Source organism: Chenopodium quinoa, unplaced genomic scaffold (genome assembly GCF_001683475.1).
Source record: "Chenopodium quinoa cultivar QQ74 unplaced genomic scaffold, ASM168347v1, whole genome shotgun sequence".
Taxonomy (NCBI): domain Eukaryota; kingdom Viridiplantae; phylum Streptophyta; class Magnoliopsida; order Caryophyllales; family Amaranthaceae; genus Chenopodium; species Chenopodium quinoa.
Window position 1 is genome coordinate 1,121,881 of NW_018744718.1, and position 23,629 is coordinate 1,145,509.

Here is a 23,629-nt window from a genome sequence, read left to right on the forward strand (position 1 = left end):
ACCAAATCACATATGATCATTCATATTGATCACATACACCAATAATAACCCACGTATCACATGGTTATTCCAAAAAAAAAAGGATTAAATAAATAAATAGAAATTTCAAATAGCAATACTATTGCATAGCGGAAGCAAATTTATGAATCCCACCGGTGGGTTTAATATTCTAACCCACCGGCAGGGGGAGTATTTGTGTGAACGGTCCCAAGATTTAACCTGCTCTTGATACCATGACAAATTATTTATGAGAGAATAGCTTGAATTGTATTGATGATCTTGGCTATTATTTATAGCCTACAAAAGATAACCTACACAATATAAACTCTATCATATAAGCTTCCATAAATCTATCTTAGAATATCACTAAAATATATTATTATCCTTATACTCACTTATGATGGCATCTAAGGATGAATTAGTAGCCGCGGTCATCCCGGCAATAAACAACTTATTGACACTAGCATCCTTAGATGTCATCTCCCATAAGGGTGCACCATGAGCCAACTCGAAAGGCGTCCCTCCCTCCTTAATCGAACGACCTATTTCGAACCATCCATCCACCATCACAGGGTGGGTGAAGGTTAGAAATATAGGGGCAAAGCTTAGCTCTTGATCATGCAAGAGACACTTTGAGGCTAGGGTTAGTCCATACAAGGGTTCGCCGGGTTCATCATCACCCGGCGACAAAGATACTTTCTCAAAATCAACCGTGAAGATTTTCTTTCGGACTAGCACACGCATGATGCGTGCAAGAGATGAGAGTTTTGGGGAGGGTGCCTCGAGTTTCGAGGCGATTTCGGACAAGCTCATAGGTTGACCATTGGAGTGTATGATATCCGCAATGCGGAGCTCAATGGCAGCTCTTAGCACAAGGCTATCTGCGTAGGCAAAGAGGTGTTTGCACACCTCTTCTTGAGCTTGTAAGAGCTCAACTTTCTCACTATTTGTGCTCCCCATTTTTGTTAGGCTTGTTTTTTTAGGGCTTTTATTTATTAATTTTTCTTAAAAGCTCTAATTGCTTAATTAGTTTGAGTTGTTATGAGGTATAAGTACGATTAATTTATAGTTTATAAAGTGTTGACTTTATTTTATATTTTTCATGCTTTACTAATCTCTTTTTTTTTCATCTTATTAAAATATATATTCTGATTTCTAACTTAATAACTTTAATTTTTTTTTTATAGTTGATATGTACGTAATTTTGAAATTTAATTTTTAATAAATTCTTTGATCCATAATTTGTACACTCCATAGACCATAAACCACTTTGATGTTGTTGGCTTATCAAACGTTTTATTTTATTTTCTACATGTTAACAAAATATGATGTGGATATGGGTAATGCTATATGTAGCCCTAAGGGCTATATATAAGTATAATATACTCTAGAAAATTGTGTAAAATTAGGAATTAATGACAAAAACACGCGTAAATCAGTGTAATTAGTGTACATATTTTTATGATTTCGTAAATTTAAACGATTTAAGTGTATATTTAATGCTTATATTAGTGTACAATTTATGTTAATAGAAAGCTAATAAGGACCGTAACTTCGGCTATTGGCTTACCGTAATAAGGACCTTAGTATTTATTTATACATGGTAGAATAATGTGACAATTTATTTCAATTTGATATAAAACAAACGGATCCTTTTTGGAGCCTGTCGTCTAGTGAAAAAGAGGTTAAAAGATTGCAATCAGTTTAATTTTAATTTCTTGTAAGAAATTTTGCCTTCAAGATAGTGACTGGTGAGAGAAATAAATTAAATATGCCCAGGGCCGAATCTGAGTTTTGTGGAGCCTATGGGAAAAGTAACAATTAGGGGCCCTATAAATATAATCATACATGTCATATGCACTAAAGATTGATTGCAAATGAAGAGTACTATATATTTATGACGTTATTTAGCTTGATCATATTTCCTCCAATTCTAACCTTTCGAATTTAATCTTATTCACGTACACTCCTTTGATCATCTTTTGTAATTTATGGGTTGGAAAAAATATATATACATGTGATATTTTGTTAGATTTTTCTCGAAATATACTTTCATTATCAACTTTTATAATATTTAGTAAAACATAACTAATGATATTTATGTTATATATAAAAAACTCCTATCATTGCATGCAATTAAAATAGAACAAAAGGAGTATAAATTAATAATCAATTTCATACAAATGGTACTTCCTAGTATTCTAATATTAATGTGAATATATAATATAATAATAGAATAACAAATATTAATCTTAAAATCTTTTGAACAAAAAAAAAAAAAAAAAACTTTATAAAAATAAAGTCATACAAAATTACGAAAGTATCATACTTGTAAAACTAAGCGAAAAAAATGAAAGGAAAAAAAATAGTTAACGGGAGGAAAAAAAAATAGTTAATGGGAATCGAATCTATGAGAATGTAAACATATAACTAAATTATGTTCTAACCAGTGAACCACTTTGTTCATTCATTTAACATATCTAGAAATTAATTTTTATACCTAAAATAATGAAGGCCAGGCTTTTACTAACGAAAACTGGGCTTTTGCGATGGGGCCCTGGGCGACCACCCCGGCTGCTCTGCCCCAAATACGGCCGTGAATATACCTTGTAAAATGTGAGGTATATAATATATATTAATAATAAGGATTGTAAATTTGTAATTCGGGTTATTGGCTAACGCCTTAGAAAGGTAGAGTGTTGAAAAAGAAGTAATGAGATTAATAATGTGACTATTCAATTCAATTTGATAGAAATATACATAGATTCAGGGTTGTTCATATTTACTGAAGTGAGCTGAACTGAACTGAACTGATTGGAGCTGAACTAAACTAAACTGAACTGATTGGAGCTGAACTGAACTGAACTGAACTGAATTGAACTGAACTAAGCTGAAATGAATATTTTATAAGAGAGGGAAATTAAGAGCTGAACTGAATTGAACTGATTGGAGCTGAACTGAACTGAACTGAACTGATCGGAGCTGAACTGAACTGAACTGAACTAAAAATAAGTAAATATGAACAGGCCCTCAGTTTGGTTCGTTCGTCATCATCTGAAAGGTACAATTGGCAAATTAGTTTAGTGTTCTTGCAAGAAAATTTGTCTTCAAGATAGTGATTGGTGAGATAAATATTTTTTTTTTTTTGACAAAAGGTGAGATAAATATAATATGCCGTATCAATTAAGTATAACAATGCCTAGTATGCATATAGGTCTTGGACCAATAATGGACCCAGGCCAACTCACAACGTGTTGGAACCGATGTTAAATGATTTAATTCTAATAATAACTACTTCGATCGGCCCTGATGGCCTAGATCCAAAATATATAAACACTACGTAATTACAGTATTTTAAAAATTATTTGAAACACGGGATAACAAAGTACTTATATCGATTTCAACCAAAGAAATTTTAAGCAAATGAGTCAATAGAGCCAATAATAGTTTAAACGAACAAAATAATGAGATGAGGGCATGAGGTTATTTGAATGAAAAAATAGGGTTAAATTACATTGTATTTAGTTATTTAATATTATTACTTGTATCTACTTCCTCCGTTTTTATTTAGTTGACGCGTTTGATTTAGGCACATATATTTAAAAGAGAAGAGAGAGAGTAAGAGAGAATGAAAAAGCAAGTGGAGTAACTTGTAAATACAAGGTAAAAAATTTATTCCAAAAGGAAATGTTTCAACTTAAAAAAAAAACTTCCTAAAAAGGAATATGTGTCAACTAAAAAGAAACGGAAGTAGTAATTAATTGGGTTCATAGGACAATTTTAAAATGGACAAAATAATTAAAGTTATGTTTATAAAAAATTAATGTTACTCCTGTTAAAAAAGAAAAGGTTAGTCACTCATGGATAATAAGAGTCAGGTCATGTTCACTTTCACCTTATATAGTAAAAATGATTCTAGTTCATAAAAATAAGTTTAGTTTAGTAAATTTTATTTCAGTTTAGGCTAAATTAGTAACCTTAGGAAGAAATATAGTAAAAGATCAAAAAAAAAAATAATTCACCCAAAATAATCTTAGTTCAACAAATTATAATTTTAGTTTAGTTACAATAATTTCAAGACAATATAATTCATTTTATTTTAGAAAAAATAATTTTTATTCAATAAAAATAAATTTCATTCGGCAAAAATAAAGTGAAGTGAATAATGCCTACTCTTAATTAAAAACTAAAATGTACATATGTAGTCACAAAAGAGTTAGTTGCTTTTTTTTATTTATTTATTTTTTTATCCTATGATAAATGTAAATGTGTGTAAGCTAAGAACAAAAATAATCTTATAGTGTTTCTTCAAAAAAAAAAAAAAAAAAATCTTATTGTGATGTAGTTCTAATAATTATACTCTTTAATGCTTACTTTGAATTGTTCCATGGTTTTACTTGTTCAATTTGATGTCTTCATCATTTTTTATTATTTAGTTAAGTATTAAATGTCTTGAATTTTCCAACTTTAAGCCGTATCTTTCATGTTTCCACCATGCATAGTCACCTTTTATTTTATTTTTTTTTTCTCTGAGGGACACCATGTAATAATCACTTAATAAGTAGTACAGTCATCCTTGACCACCACTATTTTCCGAAGGAAAAAAAAATGTTCACCATATGCGGTAGGTTATTTGTTCCTAAATTAATGTGAAAATACGTCAAGAAGCATTAAATAATACGAGTACTATTAGGTTCCGTGCCATGCATGGTGATCTAAAGTTATACGATGTATATAGTTATAGATTATTAATTGAGTAATATAATCACAATCAGTCGAGGAATAATAAAAGTATGTGATATGTTGAATTTTTTGTTGTAGCTTCTTATACACAACTAACAAAAAATTGGCAAAAAAATCTTAGTAATATTTTTTCTTGTAGTAAAACATGTCCCGAAATTATTTTAAGAATATGATTTAATTTTTTATTATTTATAATTGTCTAAATTTTTTAAGAAAAATTTGTGTCATTGCTGGTGTGACTTTTAATGTATAGTTATATCGATTGATTGATAATTGGACATAGACCAGTCTTTCAATATAAATGGATTTCACAAAAAGCTTTACTAAATATTTGCCATTTTTGGTGTTTCCCTTTACTAGCTTTAAATTAGTTACATTTCATATATGACCTTGACTTAAACAGAAATTACACATATTATAATCCATAATGTAGTCCGTATACAAAGAACAATTTTCACCATACATCTTGACTACCTTTCTCAAATGAACGTAGATTAATAGGTTATAACAATAATGTAAGAGTCCATATTATTCTTTCTCCAATAGTAATGCTGCCTAAAGTCTAAGATTTTTTAACTGGCAACATTTCTTATATAAATCACAGTTACTGAAGAAAAGCCTCAATAACTGAAAATGACATAATAGTTTGAAGTGGTATGAAGTTAATGCGAGTAAAACCAGCTTCTTTCAGCAGTTTCTTCCATTCATCTTCAGTCCTCTCTTTGCCACCATCAGTATTGGCCATTATCAAAAGATCAAGGGAAATCGTTGCGTCGTCAAAAATCCCATGTCCATCAGGATGAAGAACTATATCAACTATGATCACCCTTCCTTTCTTCTCAGATACCGCCTTTTGACAGTTCTTTAGGATCGTTAAGCATTCCTTATCTGCCCAGTCGTGTAAGACCGACTACAACACCACCAAAAAAAATTAAACATGTTGTAATAAGAGTAGACGTAATTTAGCATAATACAATAGAGAATTTGTTTACTTAGTAAAATGATTAAGGTTTAAAGTTTAGATAACAAAAAAGTGTCAATGATGATATTATGTTAAACACTTAGCCCATGCATTAATCTGTATAACTTATTTTTGTTAAATTGAAATTATTTAATTTTTTTTTTTCGAAACAATTGAAATTATTTAATTAACTGAAATGAAATTATTCTTTTTTGCTTAACATAAAATGTTTTTCCTAAAGGGACTAATTTTATGTTAATACATGAAATTATGTTTTTATTGAAATGAAAATATTTTTATTGAATAACTTAAATTCACTGAAAACAGTTTAAGTTCAGCAAAAATAATTTTTGTAAAAATCAAAATAATGTGAAGAGAACACAGCCGTGCAAAAATTTGCATTAATATGTAACGATTTTTAAAAAAATAATGGAAAGACATACCTTGATGATGACATTATCAGCAGACGGAATCTCCTTAAACATGTCGCCACCAACATGGGTGACACCGGAATGTTGAGGAGCACTTGCAACCGTAGGAGGCAGATCAAAGTTAATACCTTTAATCTTAGGGTACGCCTTAAGGATTTCGGCCATCAAATTTCCGGTACCACCACCAACATCAACAAGCAATGTTCCTTCCAACTTACTAAACTCATCTTTGTACCCTTTAATAACAGCATCTAAGGTAGGTTTAGTAGCAGCAGTCATTCCAACATTAAACAAATTATTGAACTCTTTATTTTTAGATGCCATTTCCCAAACAGACATTCCATGTGCCTTAACAAATGGCATCCCACCCTCCTTAATCGAACGACTAAACTCGTACCATGGTTTCGTGATCAAAGGGTCCGAAAGGGTTAGGAACATAGGGGCAAGGCTAAGGTCTTGATCGTACAAGAGCCACTTAGATGTTGTGGTTATACCATATAAGGGTACGACTTCTTCACCTGATGTCTGGTTATTATATTCTATGGTGAATATTTTTTTACGGACTAGCATTCTCATGACACGTCCAAGGTACGTGACATCTAGGGAGGGAGCCTCGATTTTCGAGGCTATTTGAGATAAGGTTATTGGGTGGCCATGGGAGTGGATTATGTCCGCAATGCGGAGCTCCACGGCTGTTCTTAGGGCAAGGGTATCGGCGTAGCCAAAGAGATGGTTGTACACCTCGGCATGTGCTTTGAGGAGCTCAACATCTTCATTAGCATTGCTAATGTTTATTTCTGTGCTCCCCATTTTTGAGACTATATATATATTATTGTGTATTTGAATTAAATTGTTAATAAGCTTGAATGAAAGAATCTATTTATAGGAGGATAAATAGATTATGTCGTTGTTTAATTTGCTGGGGTGTCTTAAGATGTTTAACATGTGTTACAAAGTCAAGAACATAATGTACGTGTGTTGAAATATTGCTCCTTTGATTGAGGATATATTGGGATAATAGTACAAGAAGTCAAGAACAATAAATTGTACGTCATTTCTTAATTACGGAGTAATCACGTAAAAGTGTATTGAATAGTATAATGTAGCACACTCAAATGGAAATGTGCGACTGTGAGTCTGTGACCATACTGACCAACGTCGTCTTGCATTGACTTTTTAATAAAGATTAAGGGTCACAGTTCTAGTTTTTCATGCTAAATTATATATTTATATTCCCTTCAATCCGTTTTTTTTTTTTTTTAATAAATGCATTACTTGTATTTATGCGGAGTTTTAAGAGAGTTATTTGCTTTAATATTATATTGGCCAAGTGTAGTAAATGAATGATTAATTTATTTTGATAAAAGTACAATATGACTTATGAAATAGATATTATGTGAGAGAGAATGATTTATTTAATTATATAAGTAAATACTATGAAAGAAAGAGAAATGATAAAAATACTTTGGGTGGGTTTTAGAGAAGAGAGCAAAATAACAAAATATAGTATAAAATTACCAAATATAGAATTGATGCATTTAAAAAAGTACACTCCTAAATAAAAAGTGATGCATTTAAAAAATGGAGGGGGTAATTTTTAATGCCATTCTAATTGATCATTCGCCTATTCGAGCAAAAGAAATGGAAATGATATGAGATCAAGTATCTTTTATTGCCATTGTTTGCAATTGCTACATCTTAAAGTTGGTAGAAACATACCCTTTCAACAACAACAATAATGCAATGAACAAAATGATCCCAAAATAATGAACAAAATGATCCCAAAATAATTTAATTAAGGTCGACTGCAATATACCTTTCATAGTACAAGAGAAAAAATATTATTAATTCCCTTCGCTTGTTCACTGCACTTACCCATCAAGAGAACAAGAAATTTAAAAAAATACATGTAAAATTGTAGTCAAGAATTAAAAATTAGTCTTTTATGACTGCGATTTTGTTTCTATACATATGAAAATTGGTAATAATATAATATTAAATGTAGTGCTAAACTTAGGTCTTGTTTATGTTCAGTAAAAATAAGTTCAGTTCAATAAAATAATTTCGATTCGGTAAAAATCAATAATCTTAAAGAAGAAATATAATGGCGAATCAATTAAATTAATTTTAGTTTAATAAAAATTATTTAAGTTCAGTAAAAATAATTTCAATTTAGTAAAACAAAAAGTCAAGTGAATAGGGCCTTAGAATATGGATGAGTATAGTCAATATATGTCTATATTAAACAAAACGAGAGTTTATTATAATTTAGAGAAATGCATAATATACAACTTAGCTTATTAGAGAATGGATGAGTTTAGTATAGTAAAGACATGAATGTTTAATCTGAGGCTCTTGTGTTTTAAATCTACAATGCACAAAAGTAAACAGAACAATACATACCTTTTTTTTTTATATCATTGCAATATTCAATCAATATACCTCTACTTTAGGCCATTTTTTCTTACCTTTTCAAATGAATGAATATAATTTTTTATTTTTTTTGAAATAAATGAATGAATATAATAAATAAAGTAACTATAGCATGTTTTAAATTCTCTTCTCTACTTTATTAATTATTTGGATAATTATGTCTCTCCTTACACTATAATAATAAAAATAAAATATAAAAATGAAAGAAGAAGTATCAAATCAGAGAGTCAGAGGTACGGTTTAGGCCCTTTTATCAACATATTTTGACTTATCTTCCACAAAATATATTCAGATTTGAAATGTTCAACAATCAACACTCACAAGTTTAGCAAGTGCATATTATTGAAAGATGGTTAATTGGTTAAGAAAATATGTTTGTTTTTTTGTTTTTTTTTTTAAACAAAAATATGTTGTAGTTATACTACTTGATCATTATTTGTTGATTTGTTAGCCACCCATGTCTCCTAATTAGTACGGAGTAATTTGATATGACATGATTAGCCAATATGATAAATTTTAGAGAAATTCTCACCGGTAACACCCAACTTCTATTTTTTCTCAATGGTAGAATGCAAAATTTTGGATTATCATTGGTAATCACCAATTACTAATACTAATTTACTTGTAACATTAATTAAACTTTTACCTAATTATTGACTAACCATGGTTTACTAATAACACAGTTACAAATCTATCCTTCTAAAAAATCACTTCCCCTCCAAAGTTATATGCTGCTTTCCCTCCTCAATCAGTTACCTGTTTATATGAACCATAAACCCCCAATTATATTCATACTCCCGGTTCTTCTTCTTCTCAATTCTTTTTTTTTTTTTTTTTTTTTTTTTTATAAAGATCTTCTCAATTTCTCTTAATACGAAGTAAGATAGCACAGGGAATGAACTATTGGGTTCAATTTTTCTAGGTTCGATTAATTCAGGTGCAGTTGACCCAATCATCACTTGTTTTTCCAATTTTTAATCTGATTTTGAGTTAAATTCGGTGGGCTTCGATCTAATTTGGGGAATAACTACTGGTTTTATGATTAATATAGTTTTTGTGAGAATTTGATCATCTGAACAAATTCAATTAGCTTAGAGAAATCAGAATTTTCGTCAGGTGTAGGCACAACATTTAACTCTTCTTGAGTAAATTACAACTCTAAATCCCTTTCTATACAAAGCAAATTTGCCATATGATTGGTAAATTGATTAATGGTAGCCTGCATCTTCCTGACCTTGTTAATATGGGCAATTAAGTCATTTTGCTTCCAATTTCCCACTTAACATGGTAACCATGGTAAAGGATTTAGGTAAAAGATTCATTAATGTTACAAGTAAATTAGTATTAGTAATTGGTGATTACCAATGATAATCCAAAAATTTGCATTCTACCATTGAGAAAAAACAGAAGTTGGGTGTTACCGGTGAGAATTTCCCTAAATTTTATTAGATACATACTCCCTATATACTTAGTATCAATGTATCATACTACCTCTGTTACAGGTTATGTGCAACGATTTGACATAAAGCAGAGAGGGAAAATGTCTAATCGTTGCACATAACTTGTAACGGAGGTAGTATATACTGTCATGTTAAGAATCTTCAATTCAAATTTGGTACTATAATTTAGGTTGTGTAACTTTTGAGTCTATTATTACTGCCGCTTACTTTAATATGAAATACTTCCTCCGTTCTATTTATATTGCAACAATGGACTTTTTGCACTATTCATCACTTTTGTTTGACCATATAATATGAGTTATACGTTAAGCAAAATATAGTCAAGTGGGATCTTGTTGGATTCGTCTCATAAAATACTTTCACAATATCAACTTTTTATAATTTTTACTCTTACACAATTATAGATATTTAGCATATAAAAGGTGTTTCGGGATGCGTAATTTCATCCTTGTTGCAATATTAACAGAGGAAGTATAGGTCAACTTCAATCATGTTTGAATCGGACCTATTCATTTTGAGTAAGGTAAATATCTTATTGTTTCTTTATTATATGATTTGAATCATATGGATCAGTATAACAGTATTTTTCAGAGCTCTGGACTCACATACAATTTGAAGTATATAAGATTAGAGTTAAAATCAATGTGCTATTAACTCCTTAAGTTCCAAATTGGATGATTTAGAGGTGATTTAACTCGGTTGATAATCCATTCAAAATATATTTGGTTTAATTGGCTCGGAAATTTTGAAATAATTTATGGCCCTTTTTTTCCATTCAAAATAAAATTTATTTGTTTCATTTACAAATAATCATTATTACAATCAAGTATGCAATTACGGAGTATTATGCTATGTACACTTGCTATAGTGACTTGTGCTATGTAAACACATACACCACTAGACTCTCTCTTATCCAACAAGCTAATATAATCAATCATAATACATGATAAATTAAAGTACATATACCAAATTCACCATGCATGTACGTAGATAATACGTACTTTAAAGATACAAGTATAAGGGATATTATAGTACGTAGCTAGGTAGTAGGTAATTTGTAACAAATCATAACACCGCAATATGATATGCATTGTGTTATAGTGAGAAATCCGAACCTTACACATAACACGAAACAAACACGAACCAACTCAAACCCAACTTATTATTTGTTACAACCAAATCCAAATTAAAGTGCCATTAACCAAAGATCACAGCCTATGACCGCGTCGTCGAACAACTCTTTTCCATCAGGATTAAGAATTGCATCCACAATAATCACCTTCCCTTTGCTTTGGGATACCGCCTTTTTACAGTTGAACAGTTCTAGGATTATTTTTAAGCAATGTTCATCCGTCGAGTCGTGTAAAATGGACTTTTGATGTCTTTTGGTAATGTACGGTACTTAAAAAAAAAAAGGACATTTTGTGAAAAACTATATTATAAAACACCTTTTTTGCGAGAAACTACCTAATTAAAAAAATGTTGTAAAAAAGTACCTTATAAAAAGATAAATGTTGTAAGAGACTACCATTGGTCGGAAAGTCACCGTTGACTTTCATTTTCAAGCATTGACTTTTAATTCACCATTTTCCTCTTTTTTTCTTTATTGACACGTGACATAGTCAACGCCGGAAAATAAAAGTCTGACTTATCGACCAATGGTAATCTCTTACAACATTTACTATTTTATAAAGTAATTTCTTACAACATTTTTTTTATTAGATAGTTTCTCACAAAAAAAAAATTGCTTTATAAAGTAGTTTTTCACAAAATGTCTTTAAAAAAATTAAGAGAAAACTTGATGTCTTTTCTATTTTATTAAGTTCATATTTTCTCGTTAGAAAGTTAAACGTACGGTAGAATTTTTATAACTTGGAAAGTTGGAATAGTGTAATTTCCACAAGATCAGATCGATGACGCTTCAAAAAGGATCCGTTTAATAATATTCCACAGAATTGTACGAGGTGCTGTAGATGGACTTGTAGTGTACTAGTGTAATCCGTTTAATTAGTTTGACATTAACAAAAGTGTCATTGACATTAACAAATCGGATCAAATCTAACCAGGCAATGATGATGTTAATGGATGTGGATTTGATTGGAAGTTCTCAAATGTTAAAACAACAAGGCACAATTACTTGCTAATTCGACAAATTAAATTTGTTTCATTTGACAAATGCAACCATTAATATGTACGCCCTCCAAATAAGAATAAGTCAATTTAGTTAATCATTTTTTTCTACCATCAATCTCTGTCGGACGAGAAATGGTAGCATCAATATGGTCTAGAACATTGAAAGCACAAGCTTGAATCTGAAAAAGTTCAACCCACGTTGCATATTGCTCCTCTTTTGGATCAAGTGTAATACTCATGAGATTTTTTTATGTTTGGAACGGCAAAAGCCGGGTGGAAGGTGTTGGAGCTGAAGGAGGAGGAGGAGGGGGGAGTGTCATCGCCTGCCATGGAGAAAGTGAAGGAGTAGCCGGAAGTTGTTGGTGATGTGTGGCACTGGTGGTTCACGGCTAGGCTAAGGATCAGCTAGGGTTTGTGAGAGATCGAAAGAAAAGAGAAACCATAATTATATATATTGGGATCTGATACCATGTAGAATAGTGTAATTTTTGCTCCTTGATTCGAGACTTCTCATTCATTCAATATCGAGTAAATAGGTATTTACAAACCTAATTATGAGAGTCCTAAATTACACAAGATATATCTTTACATAATATAAATAAGATAATATTAACCTATTATCTATCAATATATGCGGGGCCGTATTTGAGATTTCGGAGGCCCATGGGCAAAGTAATATATAGGAGCCCTTTAGATTTGATTGTATTTTGGGAATTCATCAAATTTGTTTGGGTGAAAATGGAGGGTTGGGTAAGTTAATTCCTATGTTTTGAGGAAAGACAAAATTCCCATGAATTGTCATTGTCCCAAATTTAACTTTTTTGTGTCAACAAAACAACAAATTTTGAATGTCCATAAGAAAATAGAGCCAACCAAACAACACCTTAGTTTGAGAGGATCGGAGAGGTTGTATGAATGTAATATACTAATATTAACATAAAAAAGGTAATTAGAGATGATCAACTATGGCCCGGCCCGCAAGCACGACCCAATTCGACAAAAAACAAATGGGTTTGAGCAAGCCAAAAATTTCAATTTTAGTTTAAAAAAAGTCTGATATGGACCGAAAAAACTCATTTAGACTTGACAAGCCCCACACTTTTTAACAAATTTGAGCATGAGTTTTTTTCGTAAAACCAGCTTGACTCAAATTTTGATCACCTCCGAGGTGTTTGATGAAATAAGCAAATCTAGTGCTATGTGAACAGTGAACACACCACTAGACTCTCTCTTATCTAACAAGCTAAATATATTAAACCATAATACAATTTGCAAATAAAGTACATATACCAAATTTACCATGCACGTATGTACATCATACGTACTACGTACTTTTAAGATACAAGTACAATGGATATTATAGTAGCTACGTACCAAGCTAAGCTTGGTCTACTGGAAAATGTTATGCCTTCCAACTTAAAAGGTTGGGGGTTCAATTTCCACTAGAATGACTTTGAGAGTGAGGATTTCTTACTTTTTTCCTCTCACTTTTAGAGTATCTGACCCACAAATATCAAACTAAAAAAACCGTGAAGATTAAGATTTGCTCAGGGACCCTCTCCTTACTTTATAAAATAAAAATAAAAACTTGGTAATTTTTAACACATCATTACGTCGCAACACAATACGTCTTATAGGAGCTAGAAATCCAAACCTAACACATAATACGATACAAATACGAACCAACTCAAACCCAACTTATTATTTGTTGCAACCAATTGGAAAGTGCACTGGAACTAGCTAGTCATGCTAGCTGGTCTATTGAGGAACAGCCTCGATGATCGATAATGACATAATAGTAGGAAGGCGGATGACATTGAGGGTAGTAAAACCAGCTTCTTTCAACAATTTCCTCCATTCCTCCTCAGTTCTCTCTTTTCCACCAACACAATCTGCCATCAACCAAAGATCACAGCCTATGACCGCGTCGTCGAACAACCCTTTTCCATCAGGATTTAGAATTACGTCCACAATAATCACCTTCCCTTTGCTTTGGGATACCGCCTTTTTACAGTTCTTTAGGATTTTTAAACAGTGTTCATCCGTCCAGTCGTGTAAAATGGACTGCAAAACATAAAATAAGTTAAAGTGGTTAATTAGTTAATTATTATGTACAACAGTACAAGTACTCAAAGTTAAAGGATCAGCTCAATTAAAAGTTTAATCTGATGATTGAGGCCCAAAAATATGTTTTATACTCTATCACTCGATGTAATAATAAAAAGTTTTTAGATTAAAAGTGATCAACCAAGAAAATTGTATGAACATTCACTCTTAATATTTTATTACCATTAATCAAAGGTGTTGTACTTTTCAAAACAAAATAATAAATTATTCTAAAACGACAGACTATATACTCGTAATTTATTTGGTACATGGAAATAATAAATGTAAAATACATAGTATTTAGGTTTACTTAAGAAATAATCTTACAAATTTTAGTGAATTGTATGACCATGGACGCATGCATGTATGTTAGAAATTTCCAATTGTTTTGTTTGCCTTAATAAAGTATGACTTGTGGGTTTATAACTTTTAAAAATAGACCCGATTAAATATGATCTGATCTATATAAAATACTTCGTACTCCGTATTTTTTTCACAGATAAATGATTAGAATATTAGATCTACGTACCTTGAAAATGATAGCGTCTGCATTAGGAATCTCCTTAAACATGTCACCTCCAACGTGGGTGACACCAGGATGTTGTGGGGCACTAGCCACAACATGAGGCAAGTCAAGGTTAATACCCTTAATATGAGGGTAAGCCTTAACAATTTTGGCTATCATCCTTCCAATTCCACCTCCAACATCAATAAGAGTACCTTTTAATTCACTAAAACCATCCTTATACCCTTTAACAACAGCATCTAAGGCTGGCTTAGTAGCAGCTGCCATCCCAGTGTTAAACATTGTGTTAAACTCAGGGTCCTCAGCTGCCCTCTCCCAAAACGATTGGCCATACGCCTTTTCGAACGGGGTCCCACCCTCCTTGATCGAACGGCTAATCTCAAACCATGCAGATATGATCCAAGGGTGTGTAAATGTTAAAAACATAGGAGCAAGGCTTAGGTCTTGGTCATGCAAGAGCCACATAGAAGTCGTGGTTAGACCATATAAGGGTACGATTTCTTCACCTGATGTATTATTATAATCAACAGTAAAGATTTTCTTACGGACTAGCATCCGCATGACACGTGCAAGGCACGTGACATCAGGGGAGGGTGACTCGAGTTTCGAGGCTATTTGAGATAAACTCATTGGGTGGCCATGAGAGTGTATGATATCCGCAATGCGGAGATCTATAGCAGCTCTTAAGGCAAGGGTATCGGCGTAGGCAAAGAGATGGTTGTACACCTCGGCGTGAGCCTTGAGGAGCTCAGCATCCTCATTAACATTTTCTAGTTGTAAATCTATGCTTCCCATAATTTTTTTTTAATTTGTTACTATTACTAGCTAGAATTTATATTTGTATTGTTTAAGTAGCTAGCTAGTGAATATGCATGTTGGTTCACTAAGGAGTAAGGAGTGTAGTAGTTTTATAGGAAGGAAGCATAGACTTTTCAACGATGACTGTTGGATTATTAAACCTTAAACTTGTTACAACGGTCCATTTCATATCTAATTATTTAAAAGTAATTAATTTCATTCATCATTAGCTTATTTAAAAGCAATTATATCATCCTTAAGCGTTGTGTATTTATTCATAAATGTTCATCATCGCCTAACAATGTACTGTCACCTTATATTTGGTAATGAATGACGGTATTAATAAATTTGTGAATAAATAAAAAAAAAATAAGTTGTAGAGAACTAACATATAGTAAAATACTACTGAGTACCAACTTAACCAAAAACTTAACTTGGTAGTTGAAGTACATGATCGGTTTATATACTCTATCAATTATTATGAGGATGGTCGAGGAATATACAAACTATTTTACTTATATATACATAAAAGTATTCAACATACTACAAATTCACAATTTTGTACCACTTAGCTCAGATCATATCAGTTTCCATTTAGTTCACGTTCACCACATTTTCGATCTATTCAATTCACGAAAAATAAATTCATTTTAGATAAGTTTAGGAAAAATAAAATCTAGTAAGAGTTAATAAGAACTATCTAAGTTTATATTAGTTATAATAAGATTTAGTTTAAACACTTCATATATAAAAAGAATAATGAAATGTAAAAGAACATTAATGTATGAGTTTTTTTTATAAAAAAAATGTATGAAAAGTACACTAATAATGGTTAGTAAAAAGAATACTCATAATATACTACTCCATATAAAATGAAAAGTATACTAATGTATGAAATTTCAGCTCGAATATGAAAGCTACTATGAAAACCACACTAATGTATGAAAATTCAGCTCGATTATGTAAGAAGAAGAAAACCTAGAAAAAGTTGGATCTTTTTATTCGTTACAGAGGAGTAGTCGTTTTTATTGCTTTGTTTACGACTTTGTCAATCCCAAAATAATAGGAGTAAAGAATTTCACGCTTCTATCTCAATTTTGGTATGTCTCGAAATTGATTTTAACACTTCAATTTTAGTGCTCCATTCCGTCTACTTCGTACGGAGTGTTCCTTTTTGCCTCATTGCAATTTTGTTGATCAAATTTTAAAATTTTTAATCACATAGTTAGGGAGTTTTGTTTAATTTAATTTAATGGGTACTTTTACTGTAAAAAAAATGTTTACTTTTAGAATAAACGTAGTATTTTTTTACATTAACATAGTTGATAATATCTAATATCTATATTTTTATCAAAAAAAAAATAATCTAATATCTATATACTTAAAATGAGTTAAAAATCGTAAAAGGACGGTAGGACAAATAAATAGGGACACATTAAATAAGTCATTTTTATCATCAGAGGTGAAGCGTGTAAGGTGACAATTGCACAAAACCCTCGAGTAAAATGGGCCTAAAATTTGAAATAGGGTATTTATGCAATTTTTTCACAATTTTTAAATTAAGAGAAAACTTTTTTTTTTTTTTTTTGTGGCAAAGAGAAAACTTTTATGATTGGTCATATCATGTGGAGTACGTACTTGATAATTATTATTTTTAATTCTTTTGAGGTCAATTACATGGGCATAGACCATAGACCAATTGAAAGGGAGAGGGTAAAAAAAAATCTTTAGCTTAGTTTGTTTAATATGACACGAGTAGTTAGTTACTTGTCCAATAACAGCAATTAAATAGGTATTTTCTAAATTAATTAAATATTGTATAAGGATTAGGGCTACATTATTATATTATAAAACTCATCAACATTATATTACTATTCTTTGGATCGATTTTTATGTGAAATTTACACCTTTGACGACCAGATCGATCCACTATTGGCTATATCGGATTTAAGTTCCCATGCAAGTAAATAAATTTTCTTCTATTACCCTATTTTCTTAAATTTATAAAGTTAATTTATTAAAAATAAAATTTAAAAAAAAAAAAAAAAAAAAACCCACGCAAGCTAGCATTATATTAAAGAAGCAATGTCCATCAGTACATATGGAGTTCAATTATGTCTTGTGGAAAACAATTTTCCCACACTTGCTCAACTCCGAAAGGAATTAGTTTTGCTAAGTGATGAGCTAAAAAATTAAGATGAAAGAATGATTAGGGTACAACAAAAACTAAAAATATCTATTTATATGTATACTACAAAATGTCACAACTCACAAAAATGCCTCCACCAAGTTTAAAATTATTTAGAACTACTCTATAATACGAAGTACATATATAATTTGGGTCTATGCGTCGAATTTGGGAGCAACATCATTTAACTTAACTCAAAGATATATACCTAGACGGCTAGACCAAATTCTTTACGATCCCCTACAATATCTTTGACCCATGCCCTTACTTACGGATGTTCATCGGTCCAAGATCGGATCGAAGACCGAAAAATTGAATTTAAAGAAACGAAGACCGGACCAATTAAGTTAGGACGACTGAACTGAAAAAATCGGTCCAAAACCTGGACCGGACAGGTTTGCATCGATTTTAGAATTTTTATAAAAAAATTTCCTAATTTTATATAATTTATGGATTTTTTTGTAGAAAAAATAACAATATTTTAACATCTTTTTTGTATAGGATTTTGGATCGGACCGGACCGAAAACCAAAAAAAATCAATTTTCTACCAGGAGACTAGGCCGATTAATTTGGTCCGAACCGATCCGGAACAAACTTTGAATACCCCTACCCTTATGATATTTTCTTAGATCATTTCAAGAACTTCTCACTCCAACTCTTGTCTTGTACATGACTTTTTGAGTCTGGTGTTTTTTTTTTTTTGTTTTTTTTTTTTTTTTTTTTTTGGGTAGAAAATCAAACGGATTCTATATTACTTCGTAATTTCGTATAGTGCAATTTCTACAAGATGACGCTTCAAAATGATCGGACGAGGTGTTGTAGATGGACTTGTAGACGTTGTAGTGTCACATTGTAGCATGAATTTCCAATACATAGCATATATTCTTGACGTTAACAAAAGTGTCATTGACATTAACAAATAAGACCAAAATCTAATATTTTGATTAGAACGTATTAAATTAGAAAATTAAGGCAAATTAAACACTACATAAGTGATAAATGTGAGATAAGAGTAGCAATATGACAAGTATGGACTATGGAATGATAGCGTAAAACATAATCTTAGGTCTCAACCATCGGCTCTAATACCATGTTAAAAGACCAACTCAATCAAATACTTAACCTAATGGTTGAGATCCAGGGTTATGTTCTATACTCTAGCATGAAACCTCCTTTAATTGCATATTTTTTTATTCACTAAAAAGATATTGTCTTATGTGATATGCATCAAAATCGAGCTTGCAATTTTGAATACATATCAAGTGGTCAAGTGGAGGCATAATTAATCTAGGCAGTGATGATGTTAATGGATGAAGATTTAATTGGAAGTTCTTAATTGTTGAAAGAACAAGGCACAATTACGCTCTAACCACTCCCTAGAAGAAAAGTAGGGTTTAATTTGGAATAAAAAAACCTAATTCGACAAATTGAAATTGTTTCATTTGAAAAATCCAGCCATTGTTTGCTCTTTAATACGCCCACCAAATAAGAAAATGTCAATAATTAGTTAATCAATCGTTTTTGTAGCATTAGTTAATGATATATAACGTCCTTAAGCTAAGGGTGCGTGCACGCACTTGATCATTTATAGCATTAATCTTATTTTTGCGCTATATAATCTAATTTAATTTGAACTTATTTTTTATGATCTGATTTAATTGACTTATTTAATTTTGCTTTGACCTTATGTACTCTAATCTATATGGAAAAAATATATCAAATATGATCTTATAATAATAATAATAATAATAATAATAATAATAATAATAATAATAATATATTATTATTATTATTATTATTATTATTATTATTATTATTATTATTATATCTCAAAACATATATAATGTCAAACAATCTACAAAAAATTAGTAGGAAGCCGAGATACAATCTAGGCCCCCACTCCTCGATCAATAGCAAATCCTATCCTAGTGAAGATATGAGAAGCTACACGTGCTTCAATGTCTTGAGTCTTCGAGAACATCTGGATCCGATTCAACAATGCAACCGCCTCCTTATCTTATTCCCCAAGTGAAGAGAAAGTGAGAGGGAGGAAGCCATATCCAATTGCCCGACAACTGACTTCGTACTTAACTCGCTTCCGACGATCCGCATCAGCCAACACATAAAACATTAAAACATGTTAGATTAAAACATGTCCAGGAACAAAGTCAGAGAACCCATATTGTATCAAAAGGAGAAGACCATGTCAAGTCAACACAGACATCATGACCACGATCCCAGGAATAAAACAACACATAAACCACACATAAAACATTAAAACATGTTAGATTGTTAGAACTTTTTTTTTTTTTCTGATGTGGTCTGAAATAAGTAAAAATAAGTTGAGTTAAACATGGCCTTACTTTTTCCATTCTCAAATAATATTTTTTTCACTTACTTTTATACATTGTTTTAGGAAGGTGAATAAATAAATAAATTAAATAGTGGTGTTTAGTTGACTAAAGGTAAATATGCAAAATAAAATAGTATGGGTATAGCCGTATAGATCTTTGGGTTAATAAGACTTTTATTTGAAGACTGGTCTGATAAAAGAAGTAATACATGTGTCAAATAGTTGAAAATGAAGTATATGATTAAATTTAATTAGGTTTTATTTAATTTTATTTGACAATATACCTAAAATGGGAGAAATAGAAATTAATGGGAATTAATAAATTGAATAATTTTTTGGCTGACACACAATAGCAAAAATATGAAGAAAGTGAAAATTCATGAAAAATTTCAACTTCACACGAAATACGGAAAGTAAATTACCAAGCTAGCTCTCCCATGGGGCATGGTCAATCAAATTCCATGGAATTCTTCTTATATTGCTAACCAATAAACAAATTGAGGAAATTCTTAGAATTTCATATTAGGGAAATAACTTCCTACTATTGTTGTATTTGTTTTTCTAAATTATACTCTTTTTTACTTTATTCCTTTTAAAACAACTTTTTATTCATATTTTTTTCACAAATTTTTGTATGTGGTCTATTATTATTTTTTTTTACAAATTTTTGTACGTGGTTGGCCATATAGTGCGGCAGGGGTTACTTATAAGGTGTTACTTGTATTCTGGACTTATTTGTAGGGTGTTACTGGTTTTGGTCAGGGTATTACTTATGAGTGTTACTTATATTCTTGGGTTACTCGTAGGGTGTTACTGGTTTTTATCAGGTGTTCCTTGTAGGGTGTTACTTATTTGGTATGGGGGTTTGGTAACCCCAAAATACAAGTAATCCCAAAATACAAGTAACACCTATAAATAACCCCTAATAAAATCAGTAACACTCTACAAGTAACCCCTGTCGTACCATGTGGCCTGTCGCGGTATTTTTCTTTATCATCATCCACAATGCTACTTTGTGGACCTAATTTTATTTGATAAATCTCTCTATTTTTGTCATCTTTAATACTATAAAGGATTTTTTGTGAAAAACTACCTTTTATATACAACTTTTTGTGAAAAACTACCTTTTAAAAAAAATTATTGTAAATGACTACCTCTTTTTTAAAAAATGTTGTAAATGACTACCACTTGTCGGAATCTGGTCGTTGACTCACTCTTCAGGCGTTGACCACCCCATGTGGCAGCCTTTTCTCGTTATTGACCACCCTCACCCCCTCCTCCTCCTCCATTTTCTAGTTTTCGAGCACCCACACCCCTTTGCCGTCACCTTCCCCTCCCTTGTCCAGTTTTCGATCGACCACCCCTTCACACTTCCGACTGCCGCGCTTGTTGCCCCTCTGCCTCCCTTTTCCAATTTCCGGCCATCCCCCACCCCTTGCAGCGCTCCTTTCCCCTAGCCCTCCTTAACTAACCCTTATTGCAGCCCTAGCCTCAAACAAATTATCAATTTCCGGGCACTCCCCTCCCTATCCCCACTTCCATTGAATCCGACAGCCTTTCCTTTCCAACCCCCTTCAATTTACTACTCATCATTCCCCCAAACACCTCGAAACCCTTCCCCTTTCCCTCGATTCTTGATTTTCGACCAACCTCTCAAATAAATTATTAATTTTTAGTCAAATTTCATCCCACCCACGTATCAAAAACCCTCGAAATCCTGCCCACCATCCTTCGACCCCCTCAAAAACCAGATCGCCTTCCTTTCCTTTAATTTCCTCAATTGAGGAGTTATGATGTTGTTGTTTGAGGGTCGCGGAATTGGGGAGCAATTGTGGGTTTGTGTTGGATTTGTCGGGGTGGAGGCGGTTTCAAGTGGGGTTGGGATGGTTTTGGGATGCGTGGGGGCGGTTGTAAGGGTGTTTTGAGGTGGGTTGAGGTGTTGTGGTGGTGGGGCGGTGGTCAAGATGGCGGCGTTGCTGGTGGTGCATGCATAGAAAAAAAAAAGAAAAAAAATAAAATAAAGGTCATGTGACCGGCACGTGGGTGGTCAACGCCGGAAAAGTGAGTCAACGGCCAGATTCCGACTAGTAGTAGTCCTTTACAACATTTTTTAAAAAAGAGGTAGTCATTTACAACATTTTTTTAAAAGGTAGTTTTTCACAAAAAGTTGTATATAAAAGGTAGTTTTTCACAAAAAAATCCTACTATAAAAGTACCCACATATATATTCCTTAATTTTATTTTTCATTGGTTTACGTAGCTAAAGTGAATGATTAGGACTTAGCAAAACAAAGATGATATAAAATGCAACTTTGTATGTGAATTTAATTCTCATGTCAACTTTCATTACTAATTTGATTTTCTTATATTCCCTCCGTTTTTTTTAAATGTATCACTTTATATATATATATATATATATATATATATATATAGTTGACTTAAATTTTTTCACCTCTATAAAATAAATAAATGTTATTTTATAATCTATCATTAGATTAGTCATAATGTCTAATTTCATAATATAAATTTGTTACAATTTAAACTAATACCCAATTAAAAATATTAATAATCAAATATATATATATATATCTCGATCAATATATCGGTCAAAGTAATACATTAAAAAAAACAAAGGGGGTATGTCACATCAGTACACTCCGTACAATCATCAATTGGGTTACTCGTCCTAAAATTCTCGACCTACTCCAATTTTATTTTGGTCACTCTAATCAAATTGTAAGCAAACCTTTTCTTGTGAGTAAATTAGTTCATATTTTTTGAAAAGATTTTTTGCCGTTAACTTGCTACAACCAAAGATAGCTATGTGTAATTCGATTTTTTTTTTTTTTTTTTTTTCAAGTATCTATATGCTAGTCCAAATTTTTAAAAGGCAAACTAGATGTAGGGATGTCAGTCATGTCACTAAGGTCAAGGGTAGTCATATGATATCCAGTTATCCACCTCGCCCCAATTGGTAGAAGCTATATGCAGTGATCGTTTGTAAGTAATAAAATAACCAGCCTGCATAAAACGATAACACATTGTGAATTTTTTTTTTTTTTTTTTTTTTTTTTTACACGGGATAAATAGTTTCATAATAAATAGTCATACGATATTTACAATAGTAATAAAGATTTGTAAATCAAAAATTTAGATAACTAATAAACATAACTATTTCGAACAAAATCATAACTAATTTGCATATTTGGCATGAAAATTTTAAGGTACAGGCGGCTGTATCTTGCTTGGTACAGCCAAAAAATGCAAAAAGAACATATAACTATTTTGTAAAGAGCATACAGTTATTTTGTAAAGAACATATAGTTGTTTTGTGACGAACATCCAATTTTATATATTTTTTTCATATCTAAAGAACATTTGTGATATTAATAAAGAACATGATAATATTCTGTAATAAACTTTATCTATATATAAGCACCCTAATTTGAAGACAAAATTTAATAAACTTTTCACATTAAGCAATGATCATTATGTT

At 31.4% G+C, this 23,629-nt stretch overlaps 3 protein-coding genes across 3 annotated transcripts; all 3 read right to left on the bottom strand.

The window, feature by feature from the left end:
• Nucleotides 1-366: 366 nt before the first annotated feature.
• LOC110703090 (desmethylxanthohumol 6'-O-methyltransferase-like) lies at nucleotides 367-964 on the bottom strand. The gene has a single exon (XM_021880846.1). It carries the CDS (start codon nucleotides 958-960, stop codon nucleotides 367-369), a length of 594 nt encoding a protein of 197 aa, XP_021736538.1. The 5' UTR covers nucleotides 961-964.
• Nucleotides 965-5,062: 4,098 nt separating this feature from the next.
• Nucleotides 5,063-6,981, bottom strand: LOC110703260 (desmethylxanthohumol 6'-O-methyltransferase-like). The gene is made up of 2 exons (XM_021881039.1): nucleotides 6,148-6,981; nucleotides 5,063-5,653 (listed from the first exon to the last, which is right to left on the bottom strand). Exons 1-2 carry the CDS (start codon nucleotides 6,943-6,945, stop codon nucleotides 5,348-5,350), a joined length of 1,104 nt encoding a protein of 367 aa, XP_021736731.1. The 5' UTR covers nucleotides 6,946-6,981; the 3' UTR covers nucleotides 5,063-5,347.
• Nucleotides 6,982-13,392: 6,411 nt separating this feature from the next.
• LOC110703261 (desmethylxanthohumol 6'-O-methyltransferase-like) lies at nucleotides 13,393-15,690 on the bottom strand. Its single transcript, XM_021881040.1, has 2 exons — nucleotides 14,797-15,690; nucleotides 13,393-14,225 (listed from the first exon to the last, which is right to left on the bottom strand). The coding sequence occupies exons 1-2, from the start codon at nucleotides 15,586-15,588 to the stop codon at nucleotides 13,920-13,922; spliced, it is 1,098 nt and encodes a 365-aa protein (XP_021736732.1). The 5' UTR covers nucleotides 15,589-15,690; the 3' UTR covers nucleotides 13,393-13,919.
• Nucleotides 15,691-23,629: the final 7,939 nt, after the last annotated feature.

Excerpts from the sequence above, each read along its gene's own strand:
- LOC110703090 (XM_021880846.1), bottom strand. The coding sequence starts at position 960 with ATGGGGAGCACAAATAGTGAGAAAGTTGAGCTCTTACAAGCTCAAGAA.
- LOC110703260 (XM_021881039.1), bottom strand. The coding sequence starts at position 6,945 with ATGGGGAGCACAGAAATAAACATTAGCAATGCTAATGAAGATGTTGAG. Across the intron at positions 5,654-6,147 it reads CTGATAATGTCATCATCAAG|TCGGTCTTACACGACTGGGC; the intron begins GTATGTCTTTCC and ends GTGGTGTTGTAG.
- LOC110703261 (XM_021881040.1), bottom strand. The coding sequence starts at position 15,588 with ATGGGAAGCATAGATTTACAACTAGAAAATGTTAATGAGGATGCTGAG. Across the intron at positions 14,226-14,796 it reads CAGACGCTATCATTTTCAAG|TCCATTTTACACGACTGGAC; the intron begins GTACGTAGATCT and ends TATGTTTTGCAG.